A 15,636-nucleotide genomic window follows, 5' to 3' on the forward strand; every position below is an offset into this window, starting at 1 on the left:
TCTGTCGTTTTTTTCCTTCTGTTTTTACAGAAGTATGTATCACATTGTGCTTTCCCAGACTTCTTCCGCAATTCCACAGTGGAGTGGTATAAGAGGGAAATCCTGGAGGTCTACAACAATGCCAATGCCTCAATAAGCCTCAAGTTTGATGGCCTGTGGACTGTAAGTGTGGAAATGTATCTGATATCAGGGTTGTTTTTCTCTGCTGGACACTGGTGGAGAGGGCCCCAGTTTCCAGTTCCCAATATCTGCACTGCTCTGGCAGAAGTATCCCATGTTAAATTCCCATTAAGGAAAAGCTGGACTTGATGATCTTGGAGGTTGTTCCCTTGAAACAAAGAATTGCAGAATCACAGAATAGTCTGGGTTGGAAGAGGTCTTAAAAATCTTCCATTCCATGTGTGCCATGGCAGGGACACCTTCCATTGTCCCAGCTCTCTCCAAGTCCCAGTGTCCAGCCTGGCCTTGGGCACTTCCAGGGATCCAGGGGCAGCCACAGCTCCTCAGGGCCTGCCCAGCCTCACAGGGAACAATTCCTTCCCAATGCCCCGTCTAATCCTGCCTTCCTTCAGCTCAAAGCCATCCCCCTTTTTCTGTAACTCCATGCCTTCATGGAAAGTCCTTCTCCTGCCTTTTTGTCAGCCCCTTTATGGAACATAGGATGTCCAGCTGAGGCTCCTGAGGAACCCTGCAGTGCTGTTTGTGTGTAATTCAGAATTTATGGTGTTCTGTAGCAAACTAAGAGGTTTTACTCTGTGTTTTCAGGACATGAATGAACCGGCAGCTTTTATGAATGGCGCCATGGGTGGCTGTAAGAACAACCTCCTAAATTATCCCCCCTACATGCCTCGTAAGTCTGATTCCTCCTTAAAAGAGTTTTAGGTTTTTCTGCTTCCTACACAAATTCTTGTCTGGTATATGAGGCATAAAAGCCAAAATAAAGACAGGTTTATAAACCCACAGATTCTCACTGAATGTTGCCCTTTATTCCTGAGATTATGGGCACACTGGAAAACCCAGATATTTCAGCAGGAGCTGTACAGCACTTTGTAAAAATAAAATTCTTTCCAGCTCCTCACTGCATATGGGTTTTGGTCCCTATTTTGCGTTGAAGTGCTTTGCTTGAGGCATGGCAAAGAATTGAGCTCTCTGTTTTGCACTTTTCTCAGATGAATAATGCAATTAATTAAATATTTAGAAAATATCCACGTGTCTTCTCTCATTACCATTTATGTGAGCTGTCAAATGCTTGAAATGCTTTGCTTTCTTAGCTTGGCTTTCCTGAAGTACTGGTGTAAAGTAGTACTAATTAAGAATTATTTATTAATGGTTTATTAGCATACTCTCACTGCTTACTGTTGTATTCATGTTTCATGAGTGGTTTCTCAGGAATTTCCAGGAACTGAATATTCAGATACACAGATCATAGCCCCACCACATCTGTTTTTCTGTTTACGTGATTAGTGTGACAATGTTTAAAAAGATTTGAAATATTTTCTTATATACTCTGTTTATTCTTCAAGCCTCTGTAGTAAGAGCATCTGTAACTTAATTAAAACATTCACATGCTCAGATATCTGCATAGGAATATTGGAACTATTCCATTTTGGAAATTCTATTTTTAAAATTATAAATAAATAAGTGACAGTATAAAGAGACTGAATGCCTAACAGATTATGAAAATTAAGAAAAAATAACTCAAATGATTGATACACGATTACTAATAACAATATTTCTTCCCTTTCCACAAGATTTGGGATATAGGTCAACAGGATTGATCCACAAAACTCCGTGCATGGAAGGTCTGCACTACCTCCCAGACGGGACCCCAGCCAGACACTACGATGTCCACAGCCTTTACGGATGGTCCCAAGGCAGACCCAGCCTGGAGTAAGTGCTTTGCATCTTCCATGCTGCTTCCAGGATATGTTCTGATGCCTTAAGGAGCTGGAGCAGAGGCTAGATAGAGTTAAGAGGAATAAAGTGGGTATTTATTGAAGTGCCTTCAAAGGTTGCACCCTGGCAGGAGCAGATCCACAGCCCTGTCTCTGCCCAGATGGCTCCAAGGTGGGAGCAAAGAGAGTTTGGTCACGAGTTCTGACATTTTTATAAGTTTTAGTCCATTTGCATATAGGATTTAACTGTCCAATTACAGCTTCAAATGATGAAGTTTCATCCTCCTTGCTTGCTTGCCCGCCCTCCTCTTCTCACATTGTTCATGCTTTGGGCCTGAAGTTTGAAGAGATTGTCCTTGAGCCTCCAGCTAGAATAGGATTGTTTTGTTTTCAGCACCCTGTGAAAAGATCCTAGTGACACTTAATATAAAGCCAAAGCTGTACACCAAAGCAGAACAGAAAAACTTAAAACTGAAGGTATCATTCCAAATGGAGATTCCTTCTCTACATTCCTATGGCCAAAACTTCCACTGGTTAATTTAAGATGCCTGAGTGATCTTTCTCTTCACTCTGACCAATCTGTTTTTTCAACCCAGCTCCAAGAGGAGTTGGATGCTCCCAGGGTTGGGCAGCTGCTGGAGTTATTCCAGTCAGGGATGTCCCCTGTGGTGCAGGAGGGGTGGTGGGAGCAGAGCTGCAGGAGAAGGTGAGGGGGGGTCTGTGCAGGGCTGAGCTGAGGCTGTGCTCCCATACTTCCGCTGCAAGTAATTACTGTAATTAAAACATCACATACTTATTGCTTTGGGTGTTGATGGGCTTGCCTGGTTTATTCTGCTTTTCCTCACACTCCCCATCCAGTGAGGCAATATGAAGATGATTTTTCAATAATATTAATTTCAGAAGGGCTTGATTCTGTTCTCTAAAATGAAGTGAAAAGGGGGAATTGTTTTAAAATGCAAAGTGTGAGGGCAAAGCTTTACTTTGAAGCATTTCTTTTCCCAGCTCCAAGGCCAACATCGTTATCTGTCCCTCTGAATTGTCCCCAGCCTGATTTAGATAACGCCTGATCTGACGATAACAGAGCTGGATCTTTCATTTACAGTTCAGCCACTGGGCAAGGAGCAGATTTTCTGCACAGCTCTTAACGACCTTAAAGCCCTTGGGAACTTTGATATTCGCATCAAGAGAGGAAATATCAGGGTAGTTTGGATTTGTGAGGGGATGCTCCTCTTGCAGTGTGCCAGGGCAGCCCTGCCAGGCAAAGCAGGGGTGAAATTGCTGCCAGGATAGGAGGGGATGTCTGATCCCTGTGCTGTCAGCCCAGTCTGATGGGATTTGGGCATCACCAAATGTGGTGAGCTGGGCCCTGGATTGAGATAAGGACAGGGAGAGACCACTCACCCATTACTGTCACGGGCACAACAGCTCAGTTGTAGAAATCGGTTTAACTTACAATCAAATCAGAGAAGATAATGACAATTAAAACCAAATCTTAATTCCCCCAAGTCTTCACTTTTTTCCTAATTCATTCCCTATTTTCTACCTGTTCCCAGCAGAGGCTGAGGACACGGAGCAGGGGTTGCCTTTGGTCCATCACACACTGTCTCTGCTGCTCTTTCCTCCTCCTCCTCCTCTCTCCAGGGCTCCACAGCTTCCTGCCAGGGTCCAGCTCCAGCACAGGCATCCCAAGGGATCACAACTTCCTTTGGGCATCCCCCTGCTCAGGTGTGGGCTCCTCCAGGGGTTGCAGGAGGATCTGTGCTCTGCTGCAGGGAAAGCCCAGCTCCACAGCCTGGAGCATCTCCTGACCCTTCTGCACTGACCTGGGGGTCTGCAGGGCTCCCACCCCTCTCTCCAGCTCCAGTTGCTGTTGGCAGCCACATTTTCCCTTTCTTATTTCTGTTATCCCAAAATCACTCAGTGCTGCAGGGGGCAGCTCCCTCTTGGCTCCATCAGAAACGAGGAAGCTCCAGGAGTTTCTCACTTGGAGCCACACCTGCCAAAACCTTGCTGTGTGCACCCAGTGGAGTAGACAAGAATTTGACAGGAAAAGGAATATCACCATCGTTTCTGTGTTTTAAATATGAACTGAAATATTCTCCTCTCTTTTGCAAGGAACTGCAACAGAAATCACCACAATAAATCTCACAGATCACACAGATACTCTCACACTGGAAATTTATAGCAAATGTTATCTACAAAATATATATATACACATATATTTGTGTCCCAAATTCATTTTTTGTCAGTAACTGAAGGGGTACTTGTGAAACTGAAGAAATGCGATAATTTATTTTGATACTAAACCATCCAAACAGAAAGATTATTTGCACACAAAACTCACAAAAGTCTGTAACTGAAAAGGGAGGATCAGTATTTTATGTAACCTGGTGTCATTTCAGTCCTCCATCCATTAGACACAGGAACTTGGGGATATTGCCTTGATGCTGTTCTTTTGTAATGAGGTTTTTGCGTAGCCAGAGTCCTTATTAGTGAATGCAGGAACTGTTTGGAGGTAAATGCCGCCTTTGTGACCTGAATAATTGGTTTTCATGGATGGAGCTACAGAGCTGCAGGCCTGAGGCTCCAGGCACAGAACACTCAGGTCCTGCTCATCCCTGCACAATTCTACACGTGACATTCGCTGCCTTCACTTTGGGACTTTTAGCTGCTACTTCCAAAGCATTATTGACACAGGGAAAGCAAGCAGAGAATTAAAGTGTTGGACAATATATTGCAAAGGAATAAAGGATCCAAAGAAAGTTACTGTTTGTCTTGGAGGAAATAATTGTGGCATGTTATTCTGGTTTAATTGCTGTGGTAATTTAAGTGTATCTTGTGTATCTTTGCTGTAATTATGGTGTCACGAAAGCTGCAAATCCTACAGAAAAATCAGCAAATAGGGCCTTATTGAAGCAGCAGTTTAGGCAATTATGGGGATCTCACATTGAAAAGCAGTGGGACTTAATCAGGGTAATTTTCTGACTAATATTCATATTGATATCCTGTCACCTTGGTCTTTTAGAAGTGACTAAAAAGCCCTGTCTTTTTTTTTTTTTTTTTAATTTTATTTCAGCACCTTTTAGTCAGCTAAACTTATTCTGAGAGGTCCAATATTCCTGCTACCTTTGCTTTCACTCTTGTGAGCTTTTTGGTTTGATTTTTGCTAAATTATTTCCAACTGTTGCTTCAAATTTCTGGGTACTCTAAGAAAGGAACGACATGCCCTTGCACACATTGTGGAGCCCTTAGAAAACGGGCTTAGAAAAGTTTTGCCACATTTCTATTTTCCCACAGAGGAGTTAACCTGAGCTGGAAAACTCCTTTTTAATCCCTCATATTTGCCAGTTGTCTTTGCAGCTGCAGGTCAGCCAGTTTTGCTGGGATTGTCTGGATTATACTGAATTGCCACAAAAAGCATGAACGGACTGGATGTGCACGATGTAGCCCTTCCCTAAGATAACACAAACCCAAATATTTCTTTCCAGAGGCTCTCCTGCAGTAAATTCTCGTGCAGTGTTTCTCCTGTAACTCGTTTCTGTGCCTGTTCCCAACGCAGGGCTTTGCAAGGTGCCACCAAGGAGCGCGGGGTCGTCATCAGCCGCTCCACCTACCCCAGCAGCGGGAGATGGGTGGGACACTGGCTGGGGGACAACACGGCAGCCTGGGACCAGCTACACAAATCCATTATTGGTACGTGCCAGGGAAAGGGGCTGCACGCCTGGCATCACCCAGTCACGGAATGGTTTGGGTTGGGAGGGGCCCTAAAGCCCTAAATCCATGGCAGCTCTGCCACGGCAGGGACACGGTCCACACACCAGGCTCCTCCAAGCGTTATCCAACCTGGCTTTGCTTCTCCTTCACCTCCTTGCTTTTTGTGTTCCTGTGGTTTTCAGCTGAAAAAAACTGGGTCAGCAAGCAGAATTTCTGGTCAATTCCTTTTTCACTTTTTCCTCTTACCTCCTTCTGTAGCAGGTGCTGGGAACTCCATTAACTCCCCTGGGACCAGGCCCTTCCATGCCTGTGTCCTGCTACTCATTCTTTTTTTCTTTGCTCCTGTCCACCCACATTCCATCTCCTTCTACAGCATGTTAGAGAAACTGTGGGACTTGTTATTTGGCTTTTTCTCTTCTGATTCAGTAGGGTAATAAACACTGCCTATGTAACCATAAAATAAAAATCCCAGCGAGTAACTCCAATTTATTTCTCTTTTCAGGCATGATGGAGTTCAGTCTCTTTGGAATATCTTATGTAAGCTAATGAGTTATTAACTTCTATTTAATTACCATGATGCTGTACATGATAATACAGTTTTCCATTTGGGTTATTCTGAAAATTTCAGACAGGAGCTGATATCTGTGGCTTCTTCAAAGACGCGCAGTATGAGATGTGCATCCGCTGGATGCAGCTGGGTGCATTTTACCCATATTCGAGGAATCACAATGAGAAAGGAACACGGGTGAGTTGCAATTCTTTAATAGTTCTTAGCAGCTGGGCCTTTGCAACACACAGGCAAAACCAGCCAGAACAATGCACAATTGCCCTGGCTCAAAAAAAAACCAAAACAAACAAACCAAAAAAAAACCATTCCAAGTAAAATGGAGAAGAACAGAACATTTTTGGCTCTTTATCAAATGAAAACTGTCATTATTCTTATGCTGAGTCTGCTGTGAGCCTCCCCATCACCTGGGAGGTTTTGTGCCCCCAGAGGGGCTGCTCTGGGATTTGGACACTTGAAGGAAGCCCCTTCTAACTTTGCTTTCACTGAATCAAACTCTACACATTTTCCCCTCCGTGACATTTGGATTCCAATGAGCTACAGCACGGCTAAAATGAAGATTTTGTGGCAAGCACACCTCAAAAAACAGAACTGACCTCGGTGCTCTCAGCCCTAATTGCCCATAATTATACAACAAATGAGAAAATGGGGCAGTGTAATAAGATGCTGGAGTGAGACTCGGGAATTTCTGTGCTCTGCATGTTTGCCACCATCAGATATTGTATTTCTGCTGAAAGGAAAGGGAAATAATTGCCTAAATGTGGGCTAAGGACTGGAGTGGAGAAAGCTGTAAAACAAGATAACTGGGAAAATGCAAACAAGGGAAACAGCCCTTGTGTTCCAAGGAAAGCTTCAGGTCTAGCAGAGTGGAGCTATTTAGAAGGCAAATATCTAATGGATTAAAGTCTCCTTTTCAAAGCCAGCTGCTTTATCTCACAGCACACACCTTCACGGGCCCTGAAAGCCTTCAAAATGCAGATTCAGGGTTATCGTGGGGCTTCCAGTCCTTCCCAATTTGCCAAGGTATTGTCCCATACATTTAATAAAGACTTGAGGCTCTCCTGACACCAGTCCTTGGCGCCTCGGACTCTTGCTGCGAGCAGAGGGCTGATGGATGATGTACCCTGGGAGGTGTCACGCCTTGGGGACACTTTGCATTAAACATTTTTACTGTTTCCCCTGGGTTTTTATCAGCTTTCCTCTTTCTAGTTCCCCTCCTGGGGCTGACAGTGACAGTGACAGCCACAGTTTTCACTTGCTCCTGGGGTGAAGAATAAATAAATGAAGATGCTCTGCCTCAGAGGGGAAATTTCCTTGATTTGTTTTTCTGCGTGGATTTGGTTTTTTTAGCTTTCTCACGCAGTCCAACCCAGCTTCTCTAACAACACTCTCTTCTCTTTCAGAGGCAAGATCCGGCTTCCTGGGATGAGGAATTTAAAAATATGTCCAGGAAGGTGCTGAACACAAGATATACCCTGTTACCTTATCTCTACACCTTGCTGTACGAAGCCCACGCCCACGGCAGCACCGTGGTCCGCCCCATTCTCCACGAGTAAGTGCAATTCCCCAGCTCCCCTCACCAAGAATTCCCAGAAAACTCCTCTAGTTGTGACCCCCTAACAACAGAGCTCTCTCTTTGTTGCAGCATTCCCCCTTCAATTAAAAAAAAACACAAGCCGTGGCTGGGAAAAGCAGAGTTTTTTGCATGTAGTGATTTGCTTTTTACAAAGAAGCTTAGAAAACAAAAAGTCTGTCCCAGTCTGTCCAAGATTTTATTATTGTAAATAATAAGCATTAGGCCTTCAGAGTTTTGTTGTCCCAATGTGCTGAAAACCAAAAGCAAAGAAATGGACCCAAACCCCTAAAGCTAAGCACTACCTTGCGTTTCTCCAACGAGTGTCACATCAGGATCTTTGTGCAACCACTAATTGATCTCTGAATTATTAACAGCCATAACGAGCAAACAGCTACTGGAAAGAGTAGGTGAAATGAGTGGCAGAAGGGGATTCCAGAAGGAGCTCTTGGGGAGAGCTCAGCTCTGGTTGTCTCCCCCTGACAGGTTTGTGGGCGACAGGACCACGTGGGACATCGACAAGCAGTTCCTCTGGGGTCCTGCCCTGCTCATCAGCCCTGTGATGAAAGAGGTGAGCTTTTAAAGCTTGTTTATTACTGAAAGTCAGTTTAACCAAGCTTTGCTTTTTGATTTCAGGTGCCTAAAATTTGTGTGTTACATTGCAGAACGATCGGAGCGTGGTCGCTTATTTCCCCGATGCCCGCTGGTATGATTACCACACAGTAAGTCATCCTAAAAAAATTGTATTTTAAAACTTGTATTTGCTGTCTTTTCACAGTGCTGAGCATGGCAGGGAGGTGGGAACGCTCTCCTGTCTAATTTGCATTTAATATAAGTTCTTAGAAACACAGAAATAATAAAAATCCTCGATTCCCTTATAATAATGTATAATAAATGAAAAGGTGAAGTAATACCTTTAATTTAGAATTCTTTTCACTTTTTGTAACCCTCAAATGATACACAGAAGGTTTTTGTAATGGAATGCTTTAATAAAAAAAGAAAAAACAGGTTTAGCATCATGATTTTTCCCAGAAAATAATAAAGGATTTGGAAAGAGGAAGAGCAGGATCAAACTCCCTCCATTAATCACAGGTTTGTGTTTCACCCACTTGGCCTCTTTGGTTCAGCTGCCATCACCCATGCTCAGGCCAGGCTTCTATAAGCCAAAATTTCAGGGTTTCTCTTCATAGTTACTCCTGCAGTTAACAACTCCTAATTAACCTGTCTAGAGAAATATTATCATTTAGTTCTGAAGGAAAACCTTGTAAAAATTATTTTCTTTTTGTTTTTTTTTGTACATAGAACTCAGATACTGGCTTTAGGAAAAAATTCCAAAATTTATCAGCTCCTTTGGATCACATCAACCTGCACATCCGAGGTGGACACATCCTGCCTTGGCAAAGACCTGCTACTAGAACAGCTTACAGGTGGGAAGAAGTGAAAATTTTAAATTTAATTTGGCTTTTTGGTGGTTTTTTTGGTTTCTTTTCCCTAACTGTCTTTAGCAGCATGGGATGGGAAGATGGCTGGGGGAGGTCAGTTGGGTGGTACATGACTTTTCTGGAAAGAAATCACCATTTGGGGAATATGGAATGTGATTTGGGGAGGAAATTGAGAGAAAATTGTATTGTCCACAGCCGGAAGAACCCGATGGGACTGACGGTGGCCCTGGATGATAATCTGCTTGCAGAAGGACAACTTTATTGGGATGATGGGGTTCGCATCAGTACGTGCAGGGCTTCTTCCCTTCCTAAAACCCTTTTCTTTTTCTGCTGTGAGAATGGTTGGGTGCTGCCAAGTGAGGCTCCATCCCTGGGGACATTCAAGGCCCAAATTCCAGCAGACAAAACCAAACCCAAGGGTGTGAACTGGGGAGAGATGGAAAAAACTCTGGGGATGTCTGAGGAGGAGCAGAGGGAAGGGATGGACTTGGCCAAGGCCATTTCTGGGGGACAGATCTGAGCTCACCTTCAGAGGCAAAACTGAAATGAAACCTGCAGACCAACATTACAGAAACATGATTCCTCCTGACTGAAGCCACACGACGCTGTGATTTACAGATTTAATATGTTGTATAAATGAAATGGTGCTCTGGGCCTGAGGAAAGGCAGGTAACAAAGATTCCTCCTCAAACCTGTGGGAACCATAACCACACACAGATAATGTGAGAGCTCGCACTAATTTCTTCAACGTGGCTCAATTTAAATTGTCTGCAGGTAGGAGACCCTGAGCTGTCATTTCTCCTCCCCACCCAGAGTGCAGGAAATGTGCTTTGCACTGTGACCTACCTGGGGGGAGTTTGCAGGAGGCTGGAGGTGGATCTGGAGGTGGATCTGGAGGTGCTTCACACCCACTGCCAGCCCTGGACTCCAGAAGGGATGGCCACATTTAGGGAAAGCTGATCATGGGATGGCCACATTTAGGGAAAACTGATGATAAAGGGGATTTGGGCAGATCACGAGGAGCATCTCCCAGGGTGACACTCCCAGGAAAGTGGGAAGGCAGGACAGGAGTCCCAGTGCCCAGAGATCAGCACTGCTGTGAGGGCAGTGACAGCTGGACCACAGCTGGGGAAACACCAGCAGGGACTTCAGAGAAGCAGCAGCCCCACCACCATCAGGTGTCCCCTGGGAATGGAGTGGGATGTGGGAAATGACTCTTCAGTGAGAATCAGAAATATTTTGCTCCTCATCTAAACTCCCCTGCTCTCTCTAGTGCTGTTCCTTTGTCTGCTTTTATATCTTACCCCTAAAATATTCTCCTTACAGCCTCATTTCAGCTTTATATACACTGAAAGTATTTTATGAATAATAGCATTCATCTTCTGGAAATGAACAGTTTCTCTTTGTTTATTTATATATACATCCCTTGGATTTGTAAGCTGTCTGTGGACACAATCCTTGAGCAGAAATTTTGATAACGTGTAAAATTAGGTGGCTAGCAAAGACTTTTCATTTAATTTCTTTCATTCTTTCTTTTAAACAGATGCATATGAAGATGGTGTTTACCTGCTGACATCATTTACTGCTAAGCAGGTAATCACAGTAGCTCATACTTATTTAATAGTCACTTCAAATGACTTTTTTATATTTTTAAATTTTGATTTGGGTCTTCCTAATGTCTACGTATCCCAACCTTACATTAAATTGTGCTCACAGATGATTAGGCTACAAGAAATGTGATTAAATTGTGTTAAGAATGAATTTAGGAGTGGTATTGTTAAGTACAATTGTCAGATTTCATTTCCATAACCAGTGGAATATCTGGAAATAAATTAGGCTCTAATTACAGGGACTTTTGGCTTAAAAGAAAAGCTCATTCTATTGTAGGAGAAAACACACTTTCTTATTTCATTATTTTCCAGTGTGCCACAATGTCTTCTAATTTTATCCACGCTGTTCTTTCTTCTCATCTAATTCTGTCTTTGTCAAACAAAAGGGTGTTAATTGCTAAGAAAGGGAGTTTGTTTTGCTAACACTCAATATTTGCAGTTGTAAGGAGATTATAAAATAAAAGCACCTTTCCCTGCTCTTACAAAAACTTGCTAAGGAAAAGCCTAATTAAAGAGGTCTTGAATCAACCAACAGTGAGAAACACCCTCTGAGCACTGAATATGTGGAATTATGTCACAGCGCTTTTGGGTACATCCTAAAGAAATCCAAAACCTACTCAAAATCACAGTAACTGAATGAGGGGTGAGTGCTGAGAGAGGGGATGGGAGGCAGGAGCTGTTCTGGGAGGGCAAAAAAAGCAGGAGAAGACACTGGAGCATTTCTCATGTCCATTCAGGGGTTGAGAATTTCTTGTTCTTCACTCCTCACATCACTCAGCTGAGTGGCAATTAAAGCACAGCAGAGCCCAGGTTAACAAAGTGGAGAAAACTTTCAGTATCTGAAAAATAAATAAGAACACATTGGTATTAGAAAAGAAAAATTAAGAAAAAACCAATAAAACAAACCTGGAGCGAGGACAGCAAATGAAAAATGCTAAACACAGAAAACACCGTGAATCTTTAGGGCTCAGTCACTAAATGTGCATTTTGTGTGTTTTATTTCACCCCTCACATCACTCTGAGTGGCAATTAAAGCACAGCAGAGCCCAGGTTAACAAAGTGGAGAAAACTTTCAGTATCTGAAAAATAAATAAGAACATATTGGTATTAGGAAAGAAAAATTAAGGAAAAAAAACAATAAAACAAACCTGGAGTGAGGACAGCAAATGAAAAGTGAACTTCACAGAATTAGAGAATGGTTTGGGTTGGGAGGGACACAAAATCCCCTCGTTCCATGGCAGGGACACCTTCCACTGTGCCAGGCTCAAACTCCCTCCATTAATCACAGGTTTGTGTTTCACCACTTGGCCCCTTTGGTTCAGCTGCCATCACCATGCTCAGGCCAGGCTTCTATGAGCCAAAATTTCAGGGTTTCTCTTCATAGTTACTCCTGCAGTTAACAACACCTAATTAACCTGTCTAGAGAAATATTATCTTTTTTTTTTTTTTTTTTTTTTTTTTTTTGTATATGGAACTCAGATACTGGCTTTAGGAAAAAATTCCTAAATTTATCAGCTCCTTTGGATCACATGAAGCTGCATATCCGAGGCTGTGGTGCTCTGATTTGCTCCAGCCCAACCCCAGCCTCTGATCTTTGCCTTTCCCTCTTCCTTCCAGAATGTTCTGGAGATCACAGTGACACACCAGAACTACACGGACCCCAGCAACCTGATGTTCACTGACATCAAAGTCCTGGGGGTGCCCAGCGCTGTCACTCGGGTGACAGTGGCACAGAACGGGACGGTAATCTCATCCAACCACACAATCAGCTATAAAAACAAGGTGAGGTGCTGCTTGAAGGGTTAAAAACCTGCATTTCTGCTCTTAAACCTGTGGAGATTCAGCTGTGGTACCATATTTGAAATAATTATATATTTAGTATATTTAAAATATTTATATATTTACCATATTTAAAATAATTGTATATTTAATATATTTAAATTTTATTATATTTATTATATTTAAAATATTTATATATTTACCATATTTTAAATAATTATATATTTAGCATATTTTAAAATTTTATTTATTTAGCATATTTTAACTATTTTACTTATCATATTAAATATATATATTTAGCATACTTAAAATTTTTATATTTGCCTATTTCAAATATTTATATATTTACTATATTTTAAATATTTTACTTACCATATTTTAAATAATTATATATTTAGCATTTTTAAAATATTTATATATTTACCAAATTAGGCATATTTTTACATACCATATTTTAAAATATATATAGCATATTTAAAATGTTTATATTAGCCTATTCAAAATATCTATATATTTACCATATTTAAAATATTTTACTTACCATATTTTAAAATATTTATATATTTAGCATATTTAAAATACTTGTATATTTACCATATCTAAAATATTGACCATATTTAAATAATTGTATGCTTACCATATTTAAAATATCTATATATTTAGTATACTTGAAATTTTTAGATCAGTACATTTAAAATATTTACCATATTTATATATGCATATATTTTCCATATTAAAATATGCATATATTTACCATATTTTAAATGAACCATATTTCAAAAAGAGCCACAAGCTGCCATCAGGTAATGGTTCTTTAATACCATTTAATGCCACTTCTGGCAGTGAATTTTGTTCCCTTGCAACCTGGGAGATGTGACAGGATGAAAAGTTTCTCTGAGATGTTGCTGATGACTTCTTGATGGAAAAAAATTCATATGCACCTTTAAATTGCAATGTATTCCAAGTTTTTCTACTTTAAAAAATTCCTTTATTTTTAAAACAAAAGGAACCTCAGCTCTAGAAGTGCCCGTGGGTGAAGGGAGGGACAAGAGCCATGGTCAGAACCCCAAATCTGTGCTGGTTAAATGGTGTTTGTGGTGACATAGACTCAAATGTAAAATAAAAAAAAATGAAAAAAGAGGAATAAATTCTTGCAGTTTAAAACAAGAAGCCAGTTTCCCCCTGGAACACAGAAAACACCGCGGATCTTTAGGGCTCAGTCACCAAATGTGCATTTTTTGTGTGTTTTATTGCCAGCTCCTGGAAATCACCAGTCTCCAGCTGAAACTGGGCCAGAACTACAGCCTGCAGTGGAGCTAGGAGGGAAAAGAAAATCGGCCACACCTCTGCATTTTCTCCTATTTTTAAAACCATTTTTCAATTTTCCAAGTGCTTTTTTGTCACCTTGGAATGCTTTTTCCCTCACCAACACAGCAGTCACGAGCCACTTCAGGATAAATTCACCTTTCAAAGTGAGAACTGAAGGGAAAAACTCTGTTTTTTTCAGAGTAGAATTCCTCTCTGACTTCATATCTGACCAATTTTGTAAAAATGCAGATGATGCTACAAAGTGGATTTGAAGCTGTAGCTTTGCCTATATTTAACTTCCATCCTAATTTTAATTGCACCCATTCAGGTCATTATTATGGAGAATTTAAGGCCAGATAAAGTAGAAGGAAAGGTTTTTAGGTGGCTGATTTAGGATGAAATAATGTTTCAAGATGTTGGTGTATCAAATATTCAGATACTTGAAAATATAATTTGAAGTTGTGGGGGGTTGTATGACTTCAGCCAGATTTGTGTTTACCTGTGTTTTAACCTGAAGTTGTAAAAATAAACCCGAAATTTTAAGGTGAATTAATGAAAGTTGGTCTCTGCTTATTTCACTGAAGGAAATGTCGTTGTTGTGTGTTTACCATAATAATAATAATAATTCACATTAAAGCCTCTTTTTATCCCAGGAGTGCAGCATATTAACTAAAGAGACTGGGAAAACATATCTACAATTAAATTTGATGGGGATAAATGCTGCAGGAGGTAGTGGCAATCTCCAGTGCTTAAAACTCATTTCAAGGATTGCTCTTTGCTTTAAAATTCTGGGGTACAAAACTCAATATCCTACATTTTATAGGTGGATTAATGCAATAATAGGGGTGAAATTATTGAAATTTCACTGTGAAATGATAATCAAGTTGGCAAAGAAAATGCTCAGTTAGGAGTCATTTTATCCTTTATATTTTGACAAAAAAACCTTCCTGTTTCTCACAGAGCTGGTGCAGATCTGTCCCTTTGCTGCAGAGAGGGTTGATGGAGTACAGAACCTTCAGCCCTCTCCCTCTCACTTTGTTCCACCATTGCACCCTCTCATCTGACATTGGAGACATCAGGAACAGCCAAAGGCTCCAAAAAATAGTTTTTTCTTATTTTGGGAATTGGCTTTTTTTTTCAGCTTTAAATCTTTCAAAAAAATTCTTTATTTATTTTGGAAACCTTGTTATTGGCTTTTTTTTCAGCTTTGAGACCCTTCCAAAACCCCAATTTTCCTTATTTATTTGGGGAACCTTGTTACTAGATGTTTTTCGAGCTTTGAGACCCTTCCAAATCAAAATATTTTTCCTTATTTATTTGGGGAACCTCATTATTTTGTGTTTTATCGCACTCAGAGTCACAGCACATTGACTGAATCCGACCCCACAGAGACCCTGGATCCAGCCCAATGTGTCCCACTGCAGGAAATCCCATGAAAATCCTTCATCCTGAGCAGTGGGGGAGTTTCCAACAGAATTCCACATCCTGCTTGTGCTGGGATGGGATTTTTTAACTCTCTCCTCATAGTTTGACTTTCCAGCACTTGGAGACCCAGAGGTTTGTCACAATCCTGCTGTATGTCCCAGCAGAAAATCCTCTCACTCTAGACAAAAAGTCTTCCCTCAGAGCCACAAAGTTCTACATTCCAAATCTTTTTTCTGAGCTTCATTTTCTGGAACACTTTAAATTTTATTGGAATTTTTGAGGTTTGGGAGCAGCTGAAGAGAAATACCCACTTGTGGCAGCTTAG

At 41.2% G+C, this 15,636-nt stretch overlaps 1 protein-coding gene across 1 annotated transcript in view; it reads left to right on the top strand.

Annotated features, from left to right (window-relative positions):
- Positions 1–14,435, top strand: part of SI (sucrase-isomaltase) — a 45,332-nt gene extending 30,897 nt beyond the window's left edge. The window contains exons 35-48 of the mRNA XM_002194436.6: positions 31–162; positions 766–850; positions 1,752–1,890; positions 5,455–5,588; positions 6,112–6,146; positions 6,238–6,354; positions 7,578–7,726; positions 8,234–8,318; positions 8,413–8,469; positions 9,050–9,174; positions 9,385–9,473; positions 10,733–10,782; positions 12,417–12,581; positions 13,836–14,435. Of these exons, the coding sequence (XP_002194472.6) occupies positions 31–162; positions 766–850; positions 1,752–1,890; positions 5,455–5,588; positions 6,112–6,146; positions 6,238–6,354; positions 7,578–7,726; positions 8,234–8,318; positions 8,413–8,469; positions 9,050–9,174; positions 9,385–9,473; positions 10,733–10,782; positions 12,417–12,581; positions 13,836–13,898 (1,425 nt within the window). The 3' untranslated portion in view covers positions 13,899–14,435. The remainder of the gene's footprint in view (positions 1–30; positions 163–765; positions 851–1,751; positions 1,891–5,454; positions 5,589–6,111; positions 6,147–6,237; positions 6,355–7,577; positions 7,727–8,233; positions 8,319–8,412; positions 8,470–9,049; positions 9,175–9,384; positions 9,474–10,732; positions 10,783–12,416; positions 12,582–13,835) is intronic.
- Positions 14,436–15,636: the final 1,201 nt, after the last annotated feature.

The sequence above is a fragment of the Taeniopygia guttata genome, chromosome 9 (genome assembly GCF_048771995.1).
Source record: "Taeniopygia guttata chromosome 9, bTaeGut7.mat, whole genome shotgun sequence".
Taxonomy (NCBI): domain Eukaryota; kingdom Metazoa; phylum Chordata; class Aves; order Passeriformes; family Estrildidae; genus Taeniopygia; species Taeniopygia guttata.